Source organism: Notolepis coatsorum (genome assembly GCF_963971535.1).
Source record: "Notolepis coatsorum genome assembly, chromosome: 7".
NCBI lineage: Eukaryota > Metazoa > Chordata > Actinopteri > Aulopiformes > Paralepididae > Notolepis > Notolepis coatsorum.
Genome location: NC_140171.1, coordinates 87081643 through 87103773, shown reverse-complemented (window position 1 = coordinate 87103773; position 22131 = coordinate 87081643). Strand labels below are relative to the sequence as shown.

Sequence of the window (22131 nt, the reverse complement as noted above, 5' to 3'; positions counted from 1 at the left end):
CATTGCACATGTTAAAAGCAATTTTTTTACTCAAAATGTGAGTATTACCAAGTCAACTTGTGTTCTTAAAACAATGACAATAAACATAGTTTTATTAGGTTGAAATAATGTGGTTGTGTACTTATTTTTCTGTTAACTTATGAAAACCTTAATGCACAGTAACTGAACTCAATATTTTTAAGTTCTGGTAACTTATTATTATTAATTTTTTTACAGTGTAGTCTTGCGATCAATCAAAACTTATTTACGCGATATACCTCACATTCACCCTCCATTCACATCCTGGTGTTCTCCATTAGGCCTGTAGGTGGAGCTATGACAGCACACGATGGTGTGTGATGTGTCCAAAAATGAATGGGCAAATGTGAGTGAAATGGTCGCACTGTATGCAGCTGTTTGTCTGCATTGCATTCCCCCCCCCCCAACTCAGATTTAGGGTTGATACAACCATCATAATAATATTGTTAATAATAACAATAACAATAATGATGTAATAATGTAAAAATTATCATTAAAAAGACCTGATTATGAGAAAAAAAAATGACGATGCATGGAATATTGTTGAGGCACACTAGTTACAACTATATTTCAAACAGGCACTCCATGTCAAAAAGGTTGCTGACCCCTGCAATAGGCCAACATGTTGTGAAGGGAACAGTGAACACATTGGAGTCAGGACTGGCAAATGTAGGGAACCAGCACTGCTCTGCAGCATGAAGGAAGGTCACCCACTGACCATTCACTGTGAAGAGGGCTAGAGGTCAGGGGTCAAATGTATCAACTCAAAGTAAAAGTCACAAGCATGAGAGTAAGTTCCTTACTAAGTGTAGTAAGATGACGGAGGCCCGCTAACATACGCTACACCATAGATATATATAATAAACATAATTATGCGTTACACTGCCCCAGAGCCTTCTAAAAATAATCATTATTGAATAACTTGGCTCTGCACTGCCCCAGGTGAGAGACAACCAAACGTGTTGTGAAGACCCGCCCTACTCTGCCTCTGATTCGCAGACTGTGGGTGGGGGAATGTGATTGGACCAAAGCAGAGTTCAGTTGACAGACACACAGACAGTGGAGCAGTCGACATGCAGAATGACAGAGACACTGCTCCTGCTTGCAGTTGAGATAGCAGAGAATTTTGACTCGTTGCATGTTGGTGCTGTCTCGCAGATAATAAATATGAAAAGAATAATTTGATATGTGTGTGACTGTGTATATATATATATATGTTCTAAATAAATAATAATAACTTTATTTGTATAGCACCTTTCATACAGGGGATTGCAGTTCAAAGTGCTTTACATCAGTAAGATGTAAATAATAATAAAGTAATAATAATACATTATTTATTTATTAAATATTAAGTTTGGATTTCTTTTTACAACTGAGGTAGGTAGATTACATTTTTAGAGACTAAAGTACAGAAAAAAGGTACCGTTGGGTACCGGTATCGATTCACAGGTACCGTATCGGTTCAAATGTGAACGGTACCCATCCCTAGTCGTTTCTGATTATTTGATTGCCAGTAACAGCATTCGTATTGAACACTAAAAACGTTGATCAGCTCGATCGGTATAAAAGCATTGCACGATCGAGCCAGAATTGACATCAGATAGCCCTTACCTGTGATCGGGAGTATTCCAAAAATAATATTCCAATTGTTTTATCGCCATCTGGTCCATCCGATGTCCATTTGGTCCACGACATAACCCACCACAACATATGGATTGGGAGCATTTGACGCGCTTCAATGCAACCGGGAGAACCGCTCGACTGGCCCGACCCAGAAAACAGCGCCCGGAGACATTTGACCATTGCACAGGCCAAGATATACGGTTTCAAAGGGTGCTCGATACCGCCGTCTAGCTGGATGCGCCTGGTATTGCACTTTGGCGAATACAAATATCGAATAAACAACCACAACCCGAGATATCTCGGGTCTGGCAATTAAAGAGTTAAGACATGTTTTTATATGGGTCGGGACACTATAAAAATACTATAGAGAATTGTCAGTGCTGTAAAGTTTAAACCTTTTTAAATCTTAGACAAACGAAATATTTTGCTTTTATGAAATATTGTAAGCCGTCATTTGAGGCTTTATAAAAGCAGCACAATGAACACATCGGTCAGTGCAGAGTCCGACCTCATCTTAAATAACAAACGGCATTGCTTGTTGTAGTTAACAAAGAGAGGCAGAGTTAATGAGACGTATGACGTCCGTTGCATTTGAGGCGCAAGATTTTGCAGGTGGGAGGGGGGATACAAAATAATAATAAAAAATTAAATATAGTTTTTTTATATATATATTCAAATTTTATTTTCCTGTTCGAATCCCGTGCCCATAGAACGAAGCTTCGAAGTATTTAAGACAGCCCCACTGTTGCCTGTCTGACACTGCCCAGCTTGCTCAGAATACAGTCAGAACTTTGACCACAGGACTCTGTAAGTAAGCTCATGCATAGTCTATGCATAGTTTACTCTACTGGCAAGTGTTTCATAGCACATGGTCAAAACATCCAAACTATCCCTTTAAATGTTGTGAGGGAAAATATACATAATATGTTAGATCTCTCAACTCTTCCTCTCATCCCCTCTCCTCTCTTCACCTCCCCTCCGCTCTCCTCTGGTTTCTGAGGTCTGTGTGACCTCAGAGACCTTATCGTAGCTCTGCCTGTCTGTAACATTGCTAGAGTCTTGCTCATGTAGCCCCTAAGCCTATTTGTGCTGTGCTCTGGAGAAGGTGGTCAGCCTCAGGCTAATTCTCTAAAATGCCTCCAGTCATTTCTCAGCTTATGTCGGGCTGAAAGTAGGGGCTAGTGGGGTGGAGGGCAGCACTGTTCAGATGCAAAGGTCTCTGATATGAAGCATTATATCCGTAGGGCTTCAGACATGATATATCTGCATTATATCCGTAGGGCTTTATACATGTTATATCTGCATCATGTTTTTAGGGCTTCCGACATGATAATCTGAGACTAATTTGCTTTTTCTTGTAGGGCTTCAGACATATCTGATATATCTGAGACTGGTCTGCATCATGTTTGTAGGGCTTCAGACTAGTGCTGTCAAACGATTAAAATATTTAACTCGATTAATCGCATGATTGTCCATAGTTAACTCGCGATTAATCGCAAATTAATCGCATTTTTTTTTTTTTTTTTTTTACCTTAAACAGATCTTTTTCAAGTTCCAAGTTTTAATACTCTTATCAACATGCGAGTCAACAAATGCTTGCTTTGTGCAGCCATTTAACACAAAAGGATGACCCTCATGCATTGCAAATTTGCATCAAATTCAAAACAGAGTGATGCACAAAATAACTTAAAAGAAAATAATAATTTAAAACAATGAATAAAGTGTGCATGAAATAATAGGGGAAAGAAAACGTTAGGAACTTGTTACATTCACACACACAAGGGCTGATTAATCACACACCCCCCTCTCTCCCTCACACACACTCTCCCAGCTCTTTTTCTCTTTTGCCCCTTCCTCATCTCTCTCACCCCCCTCTCTCTCTATATCTCACACATACACACACACACACACACACACACACACACACACACACACACACACACACACACACACACACACACACACACACACACTTCAGAAACAAACATAGTATCAATGAGAGCATCAATAATACACCTGAGTGAAGTCTAGTAAACATTTTTTTTTTTTTTTTATAGTTAACACTTTGGTTGCCTAAGGTTAAATTAATGATATACCATAGATTGCCAGCGCTATTTGTCTATGGAGAAAGTCCCCTTCTTTGCAGGGCTATAACTTTTTAAATTCTATTGCTACATTGCCATTATTAGGGCCCATTCAAAGTCCTATATGTATTGTTCATTGTGTAGCAACGTTAAACTTTTTCATTCACATATTCATAGTAAAGTATGGTCTAATGTATAAGTATGTTTTCATCTCTTTCTGCAGCTTTCTCCAGAACGTGATATATAGCCCCAAATGCATTATATTGATGATGAAATACAGTTTGATGGCAATCAGCGCGATATAAAAAATTCCAACTAGACGTACTTCTAGAAGTTACTACACGTCATCTGATGTTGACCGGATGGGCGAGGGGGCGTTTATAATTCCGTGGGCAGCGTTATACCAATCATCTAATGTGGGTCAAATGTTGATAATATCAGTTATTATCGAAGACGGTAACGTTACACGCTGAAACTCACCCCAGTCTCCGCGCGCCGTTGGGCGATCATCGTCGAGTAGAAATTTTATCATTATGGGATATATTTTTACCCGGTCCATCTCCAGCTTGTATAATGGTATATACGTCCAAATCATGTTGTTTATCGAGTTATTGGCAATCGATCGCTATGTAGAGTGACGAGCTAGAGTCACGGGACATGTACCGAGTGGCCGGAAGCAATACGGAAGTCTAGCAAAACCTCTAATGCGCTTCCTGTTAAGCGCTTGCGCCGATCGGCCACCAGATGGCGCTCCTGAACCGCCAGAGAGCTCAGTGGGTCCTGCTGGTGGATCTCAGGCCAGCGGAGGGACATTATGAATCCGATCGCAGATTTTTGAAATATTGATATAAAGACGACGTACAGCGTCCCCCGGCAACTTTAGCATGGCCAGCAAAGACGTCTAAAGACGGCTCCCGGCAGTCAAAGTGTTAATCTTGAGTTAAAAAAATTAGTGGCATTAATAGAATCGGGAGTTAACGCGATATTAACGCGATATATTTGACAGCCTTAATATATATATATATATATATATATATATATATATATATATATATATAATTATTAGTGCTGTCAAACGATTAAAATATTTAACTCGATTAATCGCATGATTGTCCATTGTAATCGCATTTTTTTTTTTAATTTTTTTTTTTACCTTAAACAGATCTTTTTCAAGTTCCAAGTTTTAATACTCTTATCAACATGCGAGTCAACAAATGCTTGCTTTGTGCAGCCATTTAACACAAAAGGATGACCCTCATGCATTGCAAATTTGCATCAAATTCAAAACAGAGTGATGCACAAAATAACTTAAAAGAAAATAATAATTTAAAACAATGAATAAAGTGTGCATGAAATAATAGGGGAAAGAAAACGTTAGGAACTTGTTACATTCACACACACAAGGGCTGATTAATCACACACCCCCCTCTATCCCTCACACACACACTCTCCCAGCTCTTTTTCTCTTTTGCCCCTTCCTCATCTCTCTCACCCCCCTCTCTCTCTATATCTCACACATACACACACACACACACACACACACACACACACACACACACACACACACACACACACACACACACACACACTTCAGAAACAAACATAGTATCAATGAGAGCATCAATAATACACCTGAGTGAATTCTAGTGATTTTTTTTTTTTTTTTTTTTTTTAGTTAATCTTGAGTTAATTTTTTTTTACAGCAGAGCCGTCCCATGTAGCTGCGGCTACCAACGTGTTGTCAAGTTATTGTTATAAGGAGCCCAGTCCAAGCTACAACAGTCTGCATTCCCTTAACAATTGTTTGTATTGAGCCGTATTGTATTGTACCCATTCTGCAATCTGTTCAATAAAGTGTACATCCATTCATTCTGCTAGCATTAACGTTACTACCCTGCTAGCCACAATGCTATACTGTTATAATGGCATATCCCAATCACGTTAGCACGTAAGCTAACAAAATCAGCGATATTTTTGTGAGACTAAACTCTGCTCTTGGTGGTCAATTGTGTTGATGTTAGTTTTGTTTCATCAACAAATGAGGCAGAACACACAGTGAATGTATCCGTTTTTGTTTATTGCACTTTATTTCTTGCTGAAAAATAAATGCTATGTAGCTAAATGGCTCATGCGAGGTATAAAGATGGTGGCTTTTCTGAGATTTTGAGCATGATGTGGAGTGACTCGTTCAACCTTTCTGATTGATTGAAAATGGCCTTCATGTTTGAACTACATCGCCACCTACTGCTTTGGCATTGTACTACTGACTATCATGGCGCCGCAACGAACGGCTGCCTCTCTGATCGCTCCGTCGAGACTGTGCTTTCTTTTGTTAATTTTTATAGTATTAAGAGTTTTATTTGCACCTACTGTTGGTGCATTATACGTGTATGACCGTCAGTCAATCATTGACATTGGATTAAAGAAAACTTACCGATTGGATTGCTCTCTGGATCGGATTGCCGAACAACAACAATGGCCAGCGGAGATCCTTTGTTGTGGCCGTGGCCAAAGCCAGGAGACGCCACGACGAAGAGGGAAGAGAGCCGGAGTCCGGAACAGACTGAGTTCCAAACGACACAGAACCACATTGCCCAGCATATTGTTGGCCAATGTGCAATCAATAGGAAATAAACTGGACGACATCAGAGCACGGATCCAATTCCAGAGGGACATTCGGGATTGTAACGTCCTCTGTTTCACAGAAACTTGGCTGAGTCCAGATGTCCCGAATCACGCAATAGAACCGGCAGACCACTTCTTCGTCCTTCGCAAGGACCGGACGGCAGAAGAGTCACTAAAGAAGAAAGGAGGCGGCATTGCCTTCATGATAAACAAGGAGTGGTGCGATGTAGGCAACGCAAAGGAACTGTCTAACCACTGCTCCCCAGACCTGGAGTTTATCACGATAAAATGCCGACCCTTCTTCCTCCCAAGAGAGTTAACGTCCATCATCCTCATCGGAGTGTACATTCCACCACACGCGAACACTGGGGTCGCACTTTCAAAACTTCACGACGAGGTAAACAAACTCCAGACAGCTAATGTTGACGCTGCCATTTTGGTTCTGGGTGATTTCAACAGCGCGCGTCTTAAAAAGGTGTTGCCGAATTTCTATCAGCATGTGACCTGTCCCACCAGAGGCGAGAACATATTAGACCATGTATACTCGCAATTTAAGAATGGGTATAAGTCACAGGCTCTTAGTCCATTCGGTAAATCGGACCACGCCGCCATCTTTCTTTTGCCAAAGTACAAACAAAGTCTCAAGCGAACGCCGGTGGTCTCGCGAGAGGTTAAGCGTTGGGCCGTGACGTCAGAGGAGTCACTCCAAGCTGCACTTGAATGCACAGACTGGAGTGTATTCCGTGATAACACAGCCAATATTAACGAATACACTGAAACGGTGCTTGACTATGTCTGTACTCTGGTAGAAGAAACAATCCCCTCCACCAAAATTAAAATCTACCCAAATCAAAAGCCCTGGGTAGACAAATCCGTCCGTGAGGCTCTGAAAGTGCGCACATCAGCATACAACACCGGGCTGGAGACAGGCAACATGGAAGAACACAAGATGGCAAGATACAACATCAGGAGAGCAGTAAAAGAGGCAAAACGGCGTTACAGGTATAAAGTTGAACTTCAGTTCGAACAGGCTGACTCTAGAGGCATGTGGCAGGGCCTCAGAACAATGACAGATTACAAAGGCACCTCCCTCAAACTGAACAATGACATCTCCTTAGCAAATGATCTCAATTCCTTCTATGCAAGGTTTGAGGCTGTGAATAAAAACACCAGCCCACAAACCACGGCAATGGGGGGGGGGGGGGGTCTGCTGATGGAGACTCAGTGTTCAGGGTAACAGAGCATGAGGTGAGACGGATCTTTAAAAAAGTGAATATCAGGAAGGCAGCAGGACCGGACGGCATCCCCGGCCGCGTCCTAAAAGTCTGTGCCGACCAACTGGCCCCGGTATTCACTGACATCTTCAACCTGTCCTTGGAACAGGGTGTCATCCCCACCTGTCTGAAGAAGTCCACCATCATCCCTGTACCCAAAAAATCTACGCCTGCTTGCCTCAACGACTACCGCCCTGTAGCCCTCACCTCCATAGCCATGAAGTGCTTTGAGAAGCTAGTGAAGGGCTACATCTGTTCCTCCCTCCCCATCAACCTGGACCCTCTGCAATTTGCATATCGCCCCAACAGGTCCACGGAGGACGCCATAGCCCATGTGCTGCACACAGCAGCATCACACCTGGACAAGAGGCAGGGGAACTATGTGAGAATGCTGTTCATCGACTACAGCTCAGCATTCAATACCATAGTCCCCTCCAAACTCATAGCCAAGCTCAGGGACCTGGGCTTGAACTATGACCTCTGCCAGTGGGTCTTGGACTTCCTGACGGGCAGACCCCAGGTGGTAAGAGCAGGCAACTGCACCTCCTCATCCATCACGCTCAACATAGGGGCCCCCCAGGGCTGTGTTCTGAGCCCCCTCCTCTACTCCCTGTACACACATGACTGCGTAGCACAGCGGAACAACAACACCATCATCAAATTTGCTGATGACACAGTAGTGGTGGGCCTGATCTCTGCCAACGACGAAAGGGCCTACCTGGAAGAGGTAGAGAACCTGTCATAGTGGTGTCAGGAGAACTGCCTCTCCCTGAACGTCAGCAAAACAAAAGAGATGATTGTGGACTTCAGGAGGTCGGGGGTCAAGGACTACAGCCCCCTCAGCATCGACGGGGCACCGGTTGAGAGAGTGAACAGTTTCAAGTACCTCGGAGCCCACATATCCGAGGATTTGACATGGACCACACACATTGACAGTGTTGTGAAGAAGGCACGACAACGCCTCTACTTCCTCAGGCGCCTAAGGATGTTCCAAGTCAGTCAGAAGATCCTTAGGAACTTCTACTCATGTACAATAGAGAGCATCCTGACTGGCAACATCACCTCCTGGTTTGGGAATAGCACTGCACAAGACCGTAGCAGACTACAAAGAGTGACACGTTCAGCCGAACGCACAATTGGAGGGGGGCTTCCCACCCTCCAGAACATTTACAACAAGCGGTGCAAGGGGAAGGCTAAGAGAATTATTAAGGACTCGAGCCACCCGAACAACTGCCTCTTTGAACTGCTGCGGTCAGGCAAGCGATACCGGAGTCTTAAGGCGAGCACAGAAAGACTCAGAAGAAGCTTCTATCCCCAGGCCATCAGGCTGCTAAACGAACAATAAACACTATGCAACAACCATCAAATGCTCACAGCACACACACCTACACGCACACACTCACTTAAACAAACAACACACTGCAGCACCCACTCTCCACACTTTAGATCACACAAACACACTTTATATTTATTGATAAAGGATTTGCACTACAACTCGTACACCTACTGTAAATTGTACCTAAATTGCACCTCATCCTATTCTGCCTTGCACTATATAGTATTGTATATTAGTACACTACACAGTATTGTATATTATATGGTAACTCAGTTACGTCTACTCTGCATCGAACATTGTACATATGTCTATATTGAACACTGTGACCTAATTTTTTTACTTCTAATTTACATGCTATACTATGTTATTTTATTTCATACTTATCTTGTCTTGCACAGTCTCTGGAGCGTAACAGTAAGAAGCATTTTGTATAAAAGTATTCTGTACTTCTGTATGACAACTATTAAAGAAACTTGAACTATATACATCACTCTGTGGTCAGGAGACAAAACGATGTCTAACTTGCCTGCCATTACGTAGCGTTCTGAAAAACAAAACTGAAAACGAAATCGGCCCTAGTGTAACCGCAGCCTTAGTGTGTTAAAGGTGACCAGCCGTTGCCATGGTAGCGTGTCACGTAGTAACGAGAAGAGGGGGCGGGCCCGTTGCTAGGGGGAGACGTTATGAGATGTGAGTTCATTCCAGGGTAAGTTAGATTAAGACACGACGTGGAATCGAGCAGACACGCTGATCAGAGACTTTGAAATCCCTCCTCACCCTCGCTGGGTGGGGGAGGGGAAGTGCCACATCATCGCTAGCTTCGGCTAACAGTGAATGGTTGTTGGCTACGACAAGGCCTCAGAACCATTGGACTAATGAGAGAAGAGACGGTGGAGAATAATGAATTTAATTTCTTCAAAGACTGTTCAAGGACATTACAGAATGGATTACATCTCGTACGAAGCTATGTTTATGAAAATAAACATCAGGAAAGAGATCACGTTGCAGTGTCGTTTCTTCTGACTACGGATGTACTAACGGGTTGATACAGTGTGAGACAGCTAATGAGATATCCAAGTAAAATGACACAACGCGGAGGCCAGTCACGGAGCAGCAGGTGACGAGTGGATTAAATGATTAAAGGCTAGAAACACTGTTATCTTACACTGGTCTGCATTATGTATCATATACGGGAGACAATGTGTTTCTCACGCCTCTGCCAAGGCCATTTGTTTACCACATTTAGCACTGTTACGTGTGGGGGGTTAACCCTTATGTTTGTACCCTGATCAGGTGTTCCCAGTGTGTGATGTGTTATGTCTAGTTGTAGTTCCCTGTTTTGGTCTTGTAGTCCTTATCGTTTCCCTCCCAGGTGTATCCATTTGCAATCAACCCAGGTGTGTCTTGTCTCGTCATCCCCTCGTGTATAACTGTCCTGTCCTTCCCTGTGTGAGCTGCTGATCCTGTCTGTACAGTTCCGTGTTTTGTTTGTCATTATTTTATGTTACTTTCTGATTACAAAAACCATGGTAACTATTAATTAAATATCTTTTGGTTGGTTACTTTGGCTACCGTCTCATTATTATGTTACATTGACAAGACAACGAGCCTTCCTTCAGTCAATGGTAACGTAATAAGCGTCAATGAAAACATGAGCAGATATTGCAGCCCCTAAAGAGAACATTACGATGGAACACAGCCGATATTGCAGCCCCTACAGAGAACGTTAAGATGGAACATAGCAAATATTGCAGCCCCTACAAAGAACATTACGATGGAACACAGCAGATATTGCAGCCCCTACAAAGAACATTACGATGGAACACAGCAGATACTGCAGCCTCTACAAAGAACATTACGATGGAACACAGCAGATATTGCAGTCCCTACAAAGAACATTACGATGGAACACAGCAGATATTGCAGTCCCTACAAAGAACATTACGACGGAACACAGCAGATATTGCAGTCTCTACAAAGAACATTACGATGGAACACAGCAGATATTGCAGTCCCTACAAAGAACATTACGATGGAACACAGCAGATATTGCAGTCCCTACAAAGAACATTACGATGGAACACAGCAGATATTGCAGCCCCTACAAAGAACATTACGATGGAACACAGCAGATATTGCAGTCCCTACAAAGAACATTACAATGGAACACAGCAGATATTGCAGTCCCTACAAAGAACATTACGATGGAACACAGCAGATATTGCAGTCTCTACAAAGAACATTACGATGGAACACAGCAGATATTGCAGTCCCTACAAAGAACATTACGATGGAACGCAGCTTCAGAAGGTGGATGAGATGGTGTGTGTTTGGACCGGGGGGGGGGGGGGGGGTAGACGTTGTTCTCTCCACAGCCCCTAATCTAATCTGGCTCATGTGTTCGGCCTTAACTTGTCATGATCCCCTCTGTTCCTTCCCTTCATACCCACCCCATCCCCCCATCCCTCCCTCCCCCACTGCTCTGCACTTACCAGAAACAGATTGGTCTGAAATGTTACTTACTAGGGTTAGTCTTTGTATAGATATGGCAGTCTGAAATGTAATTTAGGGTTAGGGTTAGTCTGTGTATAGATTTTGCAGTCTGAAATGTAATTTACGGTTAGTCTTTGTATATATTTGGCAGTCTGAAATGTTACTTAGGGTTAGTCTTTGTATAGATATGGCAGTCTGAAATGTAATTTAGGGTTACAGTAGGTGTTACAAAGGGTCAGATTAAACCGAATATATATATTTATTACTTGAGATCCCATGTATAATATTTGTATATCGTTTGATATCCCTTGTATATTCTTTGTATATATACACGGAATATCCCTTTACCTAGGTACAAGCCAGACCATAATATTCGTTCTCCTATTGGACAGCGACCCCTAGGCGCCAACGACCATACCCCCAATGGCGAGTTCAAAGCCACCGCCAAGGCTTGTCTCAACATGTCCAGGTTTGCGCAGTAATACGAGACAGAACTGAGGTTGGCACTAGATAATTCACTTTACGTATAAATACGGCGCAGGTGGAAACAGCAGCACTTCGTTCAAAGTATCAGTTCATTCAGTTCATCATTCGTTCAAAGTAACGTCTAGTTGAGTTCATTAACGTTGAAGCCTTCACCACGAGTCAACGACCAAGTGAAGTGAGCAACTTTGCGTCTAAATAGAGCACTTAGAACCGCGTGCGAATAGGATAGTAAAAGTGTCAGAGTTTAGTGAAATAACGTCAAGTTCGACCTAGTTAATGTGAAGTATAGTGCACAGGAGAATCTACACCGGCGAATGCAGAGCCTTTTCCGGCTGGATTATATTGCTTTTGGTACTGTGGCTGCTGGAGCAGAGAACCGTCTACCCCACTGCTGTGTGGGATCTACCCGTGAGGAGCATCACTCGAGCCCGTCTCTAGGAAGAGGCTGGCTGGCTTTCATCCATGCTGTCGCGCATACTGGATTATAGCTGCTGCTTTTGTCTGCCGATCGAGGGGAGTATATGTACCGACTCCCGTAGCTGGAGCTTATTGATTCCTCGTTGATCCAGACTTTTGCTCCCGAACATTCCTCTCCCCTGCTGGCTTACAACCGGAGGGAACCCCCCCCTAGTATCTCCAGCTGACTACGAGTGTGCCTTATGTAATTCTTATGCTACAGGTGGTGTCAATTATACCCATCTTAATATGCTCATGGACTTACGCTCTTGACCTACTTAAGTGTTCTTCGCCATATAAGCGCAATTCATAATTCTCAATATTGTAACCTATTGTCTGATAATAAATACTTCTAAATATAACTTTCTTTGTTAAGCCGTATTCTTGTGTGGGTGTTCACCAGATATACCGTGTACTGTATGGCCAGTAATTAAAGTACATAACTAAGTAGTGGTTTAATAATACCATACTCTCAATACAGTCAGGGAATTGTACCCCTCAGTTACAGTAGGGTTAGTCTGTGTATAGATTGTGCAGTCTGAAATGTAATTTACGGTTAGTCTTTGTATAGATTTGGCAGTCTGAAATGTTATTTACTGTTAGGGTTATTCTTTGTATATATTTGGCAGTCTGAAATGTTATTTAGAGTTAGTATTTGTATAGATTTGGCAGTCTGAAATGTTATTTAGGGTTAGTCTTTGTATAGATTTGGCAGTCTGAAATATTATTTAGGGTTAGCCTTTGTATAGATTTGAAGACTTGGACTTGGACTCAAGCATTGACTGCATTCGGACTCGGAAAGTGCAGACGAGGACTCTGACTTGTTAATTGATAAATACAAAAAATGTATTTGTAATAGGCCCTAATCATTTGGCATAATATATTGATGGCTAGTGCATTTGTTTGGCTATTGTGTCACAAAGTAAATAAACTCTTTGAAATGGTGACCGCTGTGTCATTTATGTTTAATGTAGTCCTTTTTTTATTTGTACGTCAGCTCTTTGACTGAGTGGAGTGGACTCAACCTTGATGACTTGGACTAGGGTAATGGGGACTCGACTCGGGCTCTTCTTTGGTGACTCGACTCGGACTTGAACACTGGGGACTCTAGACTTGACTCTGACTCGAGATGTAGTGACTAGACTACAACACTAGTCACAGAGTGCCTCCTTTCCCCTGTCCCACAGCAGCTGGAGGAGAAGAGCGAGGACGAGGAGGACAAGGAGTGCCTGAAGCAGGCCATCACAGCCCTGCTGAACCTGCAGAGCAGCATGGAGCGGATCTGCTCACGGAGCCTGGCCAAGAGGAGGCTGAGGTAGGTCTCAAGCTGACCGCACACACATGACTAGCCTGGCCAAGAGGAGGCTGAGGTAGGCCTCAAGCTGACTGCACACACATGACTAGCCTGGCCAAGAGGAGGCTGAGGTAGGTAGGCCCCACCCCCCTGGTCAAGGCCCCACACCCCCCCAGCGCTCGGCCCCAAGCTGACCGCACACACATGACTAGGCACATAATGAAGCTTCAACACTGAAAACATTTGAATCAGAACATGTTCTGTGTCTTTCGCCCACATTAGATCACACACGAGAATAAGGCTGCAGCTACATTGACCTGTCACTGAACAAATAGACATTTGACTGAAGGTATTACTATCCCATTTGTTTATTTTTCAATTAGAACCTAAAGTAATCGTGCCTTTGCAGAAACAACAGCTCTGCGGATGGTATAACTATCCATATTTTCCAAAAGTTCACCCTCTCTGAACTTTTCTGTCCGTTAAAACAAACACAAATTTGGCAGAGAGACAGACACGGCATCGACCCCTGTCCGACAAACGGAGACTCCTCATTGAAAATGAACATAAAAACAGACGTAGATGGACAGTTGCGACGGATCAATGTAGCCGCAGTCTAAAACACACACACATTCCACAACGTTGTATGACCATTTGTGCACACACCTCCATATAATCTTGTGCCCAGACATTGAAACGTAAACACAGGCTGTGTCAAAGGCACACAGGAACAATAAGAGGTTACACACACACACTCACATTAATCCCACCACCAGTGTTGAGCACTCCTCCCATCCTCCCTGAACACCCCACCCTGAAAAAGCTTACTTTTCCTCTGGACCCAAAATAGACTTGTTGGGGGGGGGGGGGGGCTCAGCACTGTGTTATTAGAGGGAAGTTGCGTCAGGAATTGGGCCGTCCTGTACTGGTATTATTGTTCCCTGCTTTGAGAAAAAGAAAAAAAAAAGCTGAGAGAAAGAAAAAAAAACTGAATCGCCTTTTGAGTGTTGGACTTCAGCATCCCGGTTCTGTTTCCTTATATCACCTGAAGAAAGAGGTTTTGTTTTGTTTTTTGTTTTGTTTTTTGTTTGTTTCTTTGGGTGTTTTTCCCATAGTTGCCGGTGCATTGCCTGTGTGGAATTCAAGAGCATCGAATATGAGGACGTAGGCGATAAAACTCAAAGTTGTTATTTTTATTTTTTATTTTTTTTGCTGTACATGGTCCGTTTTGGTCTTTGGTGTTCTTTCATGGGGAAAGGATGGCTTATTCTACGGTATGTGTTTTGTCCACCCTCTTGAAGACAGTTATTGACATAAATGGATGATTTGAATGGACAGTATAGTAAAATATTTAGTGTGTTGGAGAACCTCAGGGATTCATTTTGGGAACTGTGTATTTTTGGTACAGTGTCCTGCCTTTTGTACATAGAGAAAACAATCCAGAAGCTCTTGTTTCCACAGTATCAGCTTTGCTCCCTTGTGTGAGATTAATTGAGCTACTCAGAATTAGCAGCCAGAGTCTGTATTGCAAGACCCCGCCCCCTCTCACTCCCAATGTCTGCCGCTAAATTATATTTACTTCACACATTAATAATGTCTCAAAATTCATATGATGACATGTCCTAGGAATGCAGGCCATTCTACAGAGTAGATTTGAGTTGCTTGTGTATACTATCTACAGTATCTAGTTTATTATTTTTAAACATTTATTTCTGTTTGTATGGTTATAGGTTATACGACTTGTTTTTCAGTCTAGTCTTGCTGCTTTGCCCTTCAGAGGTGCCATGCTCAGCTCCATAGTGTCGGTCTACTTTGTGGTGCTGCTATGAAGACCACCACCTCCTCTCCATAGTGTCGGTCTACTTTGTGGTGCTGCTATGAAGACCACCACCTCCTCTCTGGAGTGCTGACGGCTGTCGTTTGTTTGCAAAAGCAAAAAGTAAGAAGCCTCTCTTCCCTGTGGTTGTTTGCTAGCGACCTGATTCAGATAGTGTCTCCAATCTAACCTGATTCACTCTCACTTCCAAGCGTATCAAGCCTCTCTCAGTTGATTATATAACCTCTGCTTCAGCTAATAAATAAATAGATACAATAAGAAAATAATGATAACAAAAACTAAATCCTGGCCTTGCCTGCTCAGAAATGTAATGGCACCAGTGTAGTGTGTGTTGATTGTGACAAATCCTTGGCTGAGATGTTTTGTTAGAAACCTGTCTGTCTCTACCCCCCCCCCAAGTGTTGTCATAGTAACACTGTCTGGATATCTCCTTAGAAATGTTTTTATTTTTCATTGTACTGACCTTTATAACCTCCCTCAACAGTACGCATGTAGCACTAAACGTTTCCAACTTGGAGATAAACGTGTCTACAAGACAAGTCTACTAGACTAACTAATGAAAATCTCCCTGAAAAATGTAAAACTCAATTCACGATGACTTTGTCTCCAATGCCAGTGTACCGAGTCTGTTGTTTCACTTGGTAGTTCTCCTTTTCATGTCACCGACCCCACATTGACCCCCACATTGACCCCCACAGTGATACAGGCTGTTGACCCCCTGGCATAATGATGTTGACCCAGTGCCTCCCATCTGAGAATATCTTTACCTTAAGATAGGATTTAGTGGTCTGTAGATCTTCCACCACCGCCTACTGTTGCTAGGGAGATAACGGTGACAAAAACCTGTGATCAGAATAGAATCTCATTAGTGGTCGATCAATATTTATTATTTATATGTATGGCCCGATTTCTTAATTGAATTTCAAACCTTTATTTCAACCAAGATACCGAGGTTACCCTCATTTACAGTGATGACGAGCTTATAAAATAAGAATCAAGAATAATCAAGAGGTTTATTTGTCACATACATACCAGGGCATATAGTGAAATGCGGGTGGTCATGCCCGCATTGATTGTGCAAAATACAATAATAATAATAATAATTAAAATAGGCATAGAAAAAATAAAATAGGTAAGACACAAGATATGCATGGTAAAAAAAAGACATGCTAAGTTCCTGAGAAACTGGTTCCTATATCAAGAATCAAGAGGTTTATTTGTCACATACATACCAGGGCATACAGTGAAATGCGGGTGGTCATGCCAGGTGGTCCTGACACAGTTTATCAGCAGTTTCATACATATAGGCACAATAAATAACAATAAACAATAAGAAAAATCAGCTAAGACGTTTACAAGTCAACACACACAAGTTTTTCCTAGTTCAGAGCAAACTCATGGAACCTTAAGAACCAAGCAGTCATTTGAACGTGTAGAATAGGTTCCAAGATTCCGCTCCAACAGTGTTGGATGCAAGGGGCACATTTACCATTATGGGCTTTAAAAAAGAAAATACCATACAATACAGTGGTGGGTATCATATCTGTCACCAGTAACCCATCTGAGGCCTGAATAATAGACAGAGTCCAGCGGTTTAAGAGTTGATTAACCGTTAATACAAAAGATAAGCAGGAGAAGATGTTTGTATTCACACCTTCATTATGCAGGTGTTGATCTGATTGGGCAGCGCAACAGAAATATGCAAATAGCATGTGTTCTAGCACCCGCCTACTGGTTGCCAGGTTTGTTTCTTGGGGACATTTGGTCAATAGTGTTTTCAATCGATACGTCTCCTCATCCCCTTTAAAACACACTTGCCTTGAATTGTAAAGAGCCGGCCTGGCTAGCGGATTTCTTTCAGTTGACAGACATCGTAATAGAGGCAGAGCGGATGCGTCGAGATAATAGGCTAATCTTTCATCTGTATGTCTGTATTTATGTGTGTTTCTAATGTTTTAAACTTGTGTGCAACGGATTTGATCAATGCGCTGTGGTTCGTTCGTCATGGAACGCTATTTATGTGGATACAACCGACTGAGGTCGAATATGTGAGAGACCAGTAGGCAATGTCTTTTATAAGCAAATTATTTAATTAACATCCACTCCAATTCAGTCAGCAATCTGATATAAGCAGTCTGACAGGCTGAACAAAACGCAGATACACCTCAACAGCTGATTATCCTGGATGAGTCTCTACTAACAAGTGAATGACAGCTGATCATCCTGGATGAGTCTGTACTAACAAGTGAATGACAGCTGATCATCCTGGATGAGTCTCTGTACTAACAAGTGAATGACAGCAGATCATCCTGGATGAGTCTCTGTACTAACAAGTGAATGATAGCTGATCATCCTGGATGAGTTTGTACTAACAAGTGAATGACAGCAGATCATCCTGGATGAGTCTCTGTACTAACAAGTGAATGACTGCTGATCATCCTGAGTCTGTACTAACAAGTGAATGACCGCTGATCATCCTGGATGAGTTTGTACTAACAAGTGAATGACCCCTGATCATCCTGGATGAGTTTGTACTAACAAGTGAATGACCGCTGATCATCCTGGATGAGTTTGTACTAACAAGTGAATGACCGCTGATCATCCTGGATGAGTTTGTACTAACAAGTGAATGACAGCAGATCATCCTGGATGAGTCTCTGTACTAACAAGTGAATGATAGCTGATCATCCTGGATGAGTTTGTACTAACAAGTGAATGACAGCAGATCATCCTGGATGAGTCTCTGTACTAACAAGTGAATGATAGCTGATCATCCTGGATGAGTTTGTACTAACAAGTGAATGACAGCTGACCATCCTGGATGAGGCTGTACTAACAAGTGAATGACCGCAGATCTTAAATAGAACACTGTGGTGTAAACATCACTGTTAAAATTAGTAACAGTTTTATATTATCAACCGCATCATGAAAGACCCAATAAGCTAAGAATATTAGAACAAATATTAACATTAACCAAGGCCACTGATCCTAAATAATAGGCCTACATTTCGATTATATAATCATGAATTCCATTAGAATGCACGTAAATAATCGCACCAAATCGCACAACATGGAAAATGGTCTCGACTTATTCCACCTTTTCTCGGGAGCCTGTATCACACAGTCGGGATGAACTTAAAGGGGACATGCATTGCTATTCCTAGCACTATTTGGGCAACTTTACACAATTCCTGTGAGTCTATTGAACACATCTGTAAGCTTTTATTTAAAAAAATTAATTGTTTTATATTTCTAATCAAGTACTCAAAAGCCAAATTTTTCTCACTTTGGATTTCAGGCTGTGTTGGCCTGGCTCCGCCCATAAGCACTGTGTAAATGAGTATGTGCTACTGCTGCTTCCCCGCGAGGTCCAGGTTGTGTGAAAATTAGTATGTGCTACTGCTGCTTCCCCGTGTGAGGTCCAGCCCAGGTTGTGTGTAAATGAGTATGTGCTACTGCTGCTTCTGTTGTTTCCCCGACAGAAGCGCCTCTCTCTCTCTCTCCCTCTCTCTCTCCCTCTCCATCTCTCTCTCTCTCCCCTCTCTCCCTCTCTCTCTCTCACTCGCTCGTTGTCTGCCTCGCTCTGTTTGAGGAAGTGTCGCGTTACACTATCTGCCTCGCTCTGTTTGCTGTCGCTGTCGACCATAGATTAGTTATTAGTTAGTTAGTTAGTTAGTTAGTTATGCAAATCAGTGCTATATTAACATCAGCAAAACCATCAAATCAGAACAGCTTAGTTGAGTGAGGGAGGATCTCGTGAACTCGAGACTAGACTGATGAGTCAATATGGTAATTAGAGACACAGACCCATTGATACTAACCCGTATTACTATAAAACCATGCTAACAGAAAAAAGCCATTTATAATGCATGTCCCCTTTAAGTTTAAAGTCTGAATACGACTATCTTGAGACATGCCTCCATGTGGAGGAGACGACTCCCATGTGCGCATCTGGTATTGTGACACTAACAATACATCTTAGGTCTAAATGAAGAGATATTAACCCCATATTATTACTGCATACTTATTATTTAGTCTGAAGGGCCCATAGAGAGCAGTTGGACGATATAATGATTTTTCTTTTGCATCTGAGAAAATACAATGATTTGATGATAACAAATGAGACACAAAATCGTTGCTAACATTTCAATTGTACTGGAATTTGATATAAAATATTGCTGTGTTTTTTCAGCTTCAAAATATCTGAACTTTTGAGTCCTATTTAGCCTCTTTTCGGGTAAGCTAGCATGAAGTGATTATCAACACATGTCTTGGGATCTCTAGTTTCATATGATATTATAAGTATCAAAAAGCCTGCTAGAGCCTGTGGAAGACGGTACTGTCAGCAGGCTGATATAGAAATTTGATATCGGTCAATGCAGATATAAAAAAATAAATGGCCAATATTGGTTGCCCACCATTTCCTATACATTGCATTGTATTGGGCTAACCTGAATAAAATTTAACAATAGTCAGATTAATTGGCTGGGGACCACCTGGAACCTTCTCTTTTTTTTATCTACTTTTTCTCCCATTTTCTATTTTTCTCCCATCCCAATTTTCGTATCGTCCAATTCTACCCTCCCCTGTCTTGAACACTGTTTGGCCATGCCTCCCACAAGCCGACTGTAATGTGGATGAAGCCATACATTGCACGAGTCCCCTCCGGTACTTGAGGTAGCAGCCGTCGCATCTTTTCACCTGCACAGCGCGATCTTTTAGCGTCGGGGGTCTGCGCTTTGGAGGGACGCCGCCCCCGTCGCTTCCTGATTCTACTGCGCAGGCGCACCAACTGACCTGTAGGAGTCACTGTCCACAACGTCCAATCCCCACCCATCAGCTTCCCACCCCCTATTACTGCCAAATGTATTAGTATGAACGACCAGCAAAGCTGAATGCAATGCGGAGAGCTGGGCTCGAACCCAGCGTCTCCTGCATTGGTGGTGAGCGCCTTGCCCACTGCACCACCTAGAACAAAATACCACCTGGAACCTTCTCAAAGACCCCTAGTCGTCCCACTTTGACAACTGCCAATTTAAAGCTGCACTATGTAGTTTGGGATATAGATTTGAACCTCAACACGCGTAGGGGTGATTGACTGTTCTCATGTGTATAGCGCCACCTAGAGGCTCTGATTTATTCTGTAATGAGGTCACGGATCCCAATCACTCTTTCCATTAAGTGGCAGTAATGCAGAACATGTTGTGTTCCAACCATAGTATATCTATGGTTCCAACCACCACTGAATCTCAAATGAGGAAGAAGCAGTGTCTTCTGGGTAGAAAACAGGTGGAGTTTTCTGAGTTTGCTGCTAATGGTGCGGTAGCAGTGGCGACACTTTGGTTATATTGTGTAGAAGATAGGGAGTGTTCACTCTATGCATCTCTATGGTGATATATCTTTTAGTACTGAATTATTTAAGTGTCCCCAAAGGAAAACCAGATCCCTGGAACACTGTATGAAGAAACAATCTATTTGGCTGTGGTGTCCTGCCCTCCCACCACATTTACAATGCAAAGAAGCATCTTCTAAGACAGGGGTGTCAAACTCATTTTCACAGAGGGCCACATCAGCATTATGGTTGCCCTCAAAGGGCCAAAGACCGTATAAATGTTAATGTAATAACATTTATAAAATAAATGTAGCTACTCATTTACATATTGTTAAACATGTTGTTTCTGTATTTATTACTTATTCAAGTTATACATATTGCATATGCATTTGCATAGATGTAAAAATATATGTTAGCTGATGTAATGTTAACAAATAATTTTAGTTTATCAGAACCCCATATTACTCCATCAATCAATGATCAAACCATTCAAGTAAATAACAAAGAAGAATATCATCAAATACAAGTTATGACATTAAGTTTGTTCAAAACCTTTTTGTCACAGTCAAGAGGGGCAGAACTAACAACTGAGCTGCAAAGAACACGTGGGACAGATGTAGCAGATGTTACAAAAACAAATGGCTGCACACAACCTTGCAGAGGCCATACATCCAACTAATGGAGAGATAGTTTAATTAACTTTAATTAACAGATTGCAGAATGGGTACAATACAGTACAGCTCAATACACACAATTGTTAAGGGGATGCAGACCAGAGAAAGACTTTCGACTTGTTTACATCAGGGTCCCCCATTTTCAATTCGTAATGAAATTGCTATTATGCGTCTGCATGAACACACAACTGTGACTGTACTCAAAAATAACAAAATAAGGGTTGTCTCAGTTCACAACTATATTGGTCAAGTTTTGGGTGGGACTTGTTTGCGTCCCTACAGCTTCTTATTCAATTGAGCGAGATGCTCGGTTATGTCACACAGCCAGTTTGCATCTGACAGTTCAGACAATATTTCTTCAACCCTTTGTTACCTATTCCGCCTGGATCTTTTTTGTATTTTGGGCTGTAAAATTGTCAAAGATTGTCTGAGTAGTAAGTGCTTTTGGCTTTTTTCCTTTGTTACTTCATCAATACCTCAGATGTTCAACATACATGTATGTGTAAGAATGTGTAATAACTAAGGCTGTCAAAGTTAAAGCTTTATTAACGCATTAACCCACAATTCTTTTAACGCCGCAATTTTTTAACCCAAGATTA

At 42.1% G+C, this 22131-nt stretch overlaps 1 protein-coding gene across 1 annotated transcript in view; it reads left to right on the top strand.

Moving 5' to 3' along the window:
* Positions 1–22131, top strand: part of sos1 (son of sevenless homolog 1) — a 249486-nt gene that overhangs the window by 106919 nt on the left and 120436 nt on the right. Inside the window, exon 9 of the mRNA XM_084319043.1 lies at positions 13583–13710. Within this exon, the coding sequence (XP_084175169.1) occupies positions 13583–13710 (128 nt within the window). The remainder of the gene's footprint in view (positions 1–13582; positions 13711–22131) is intronic.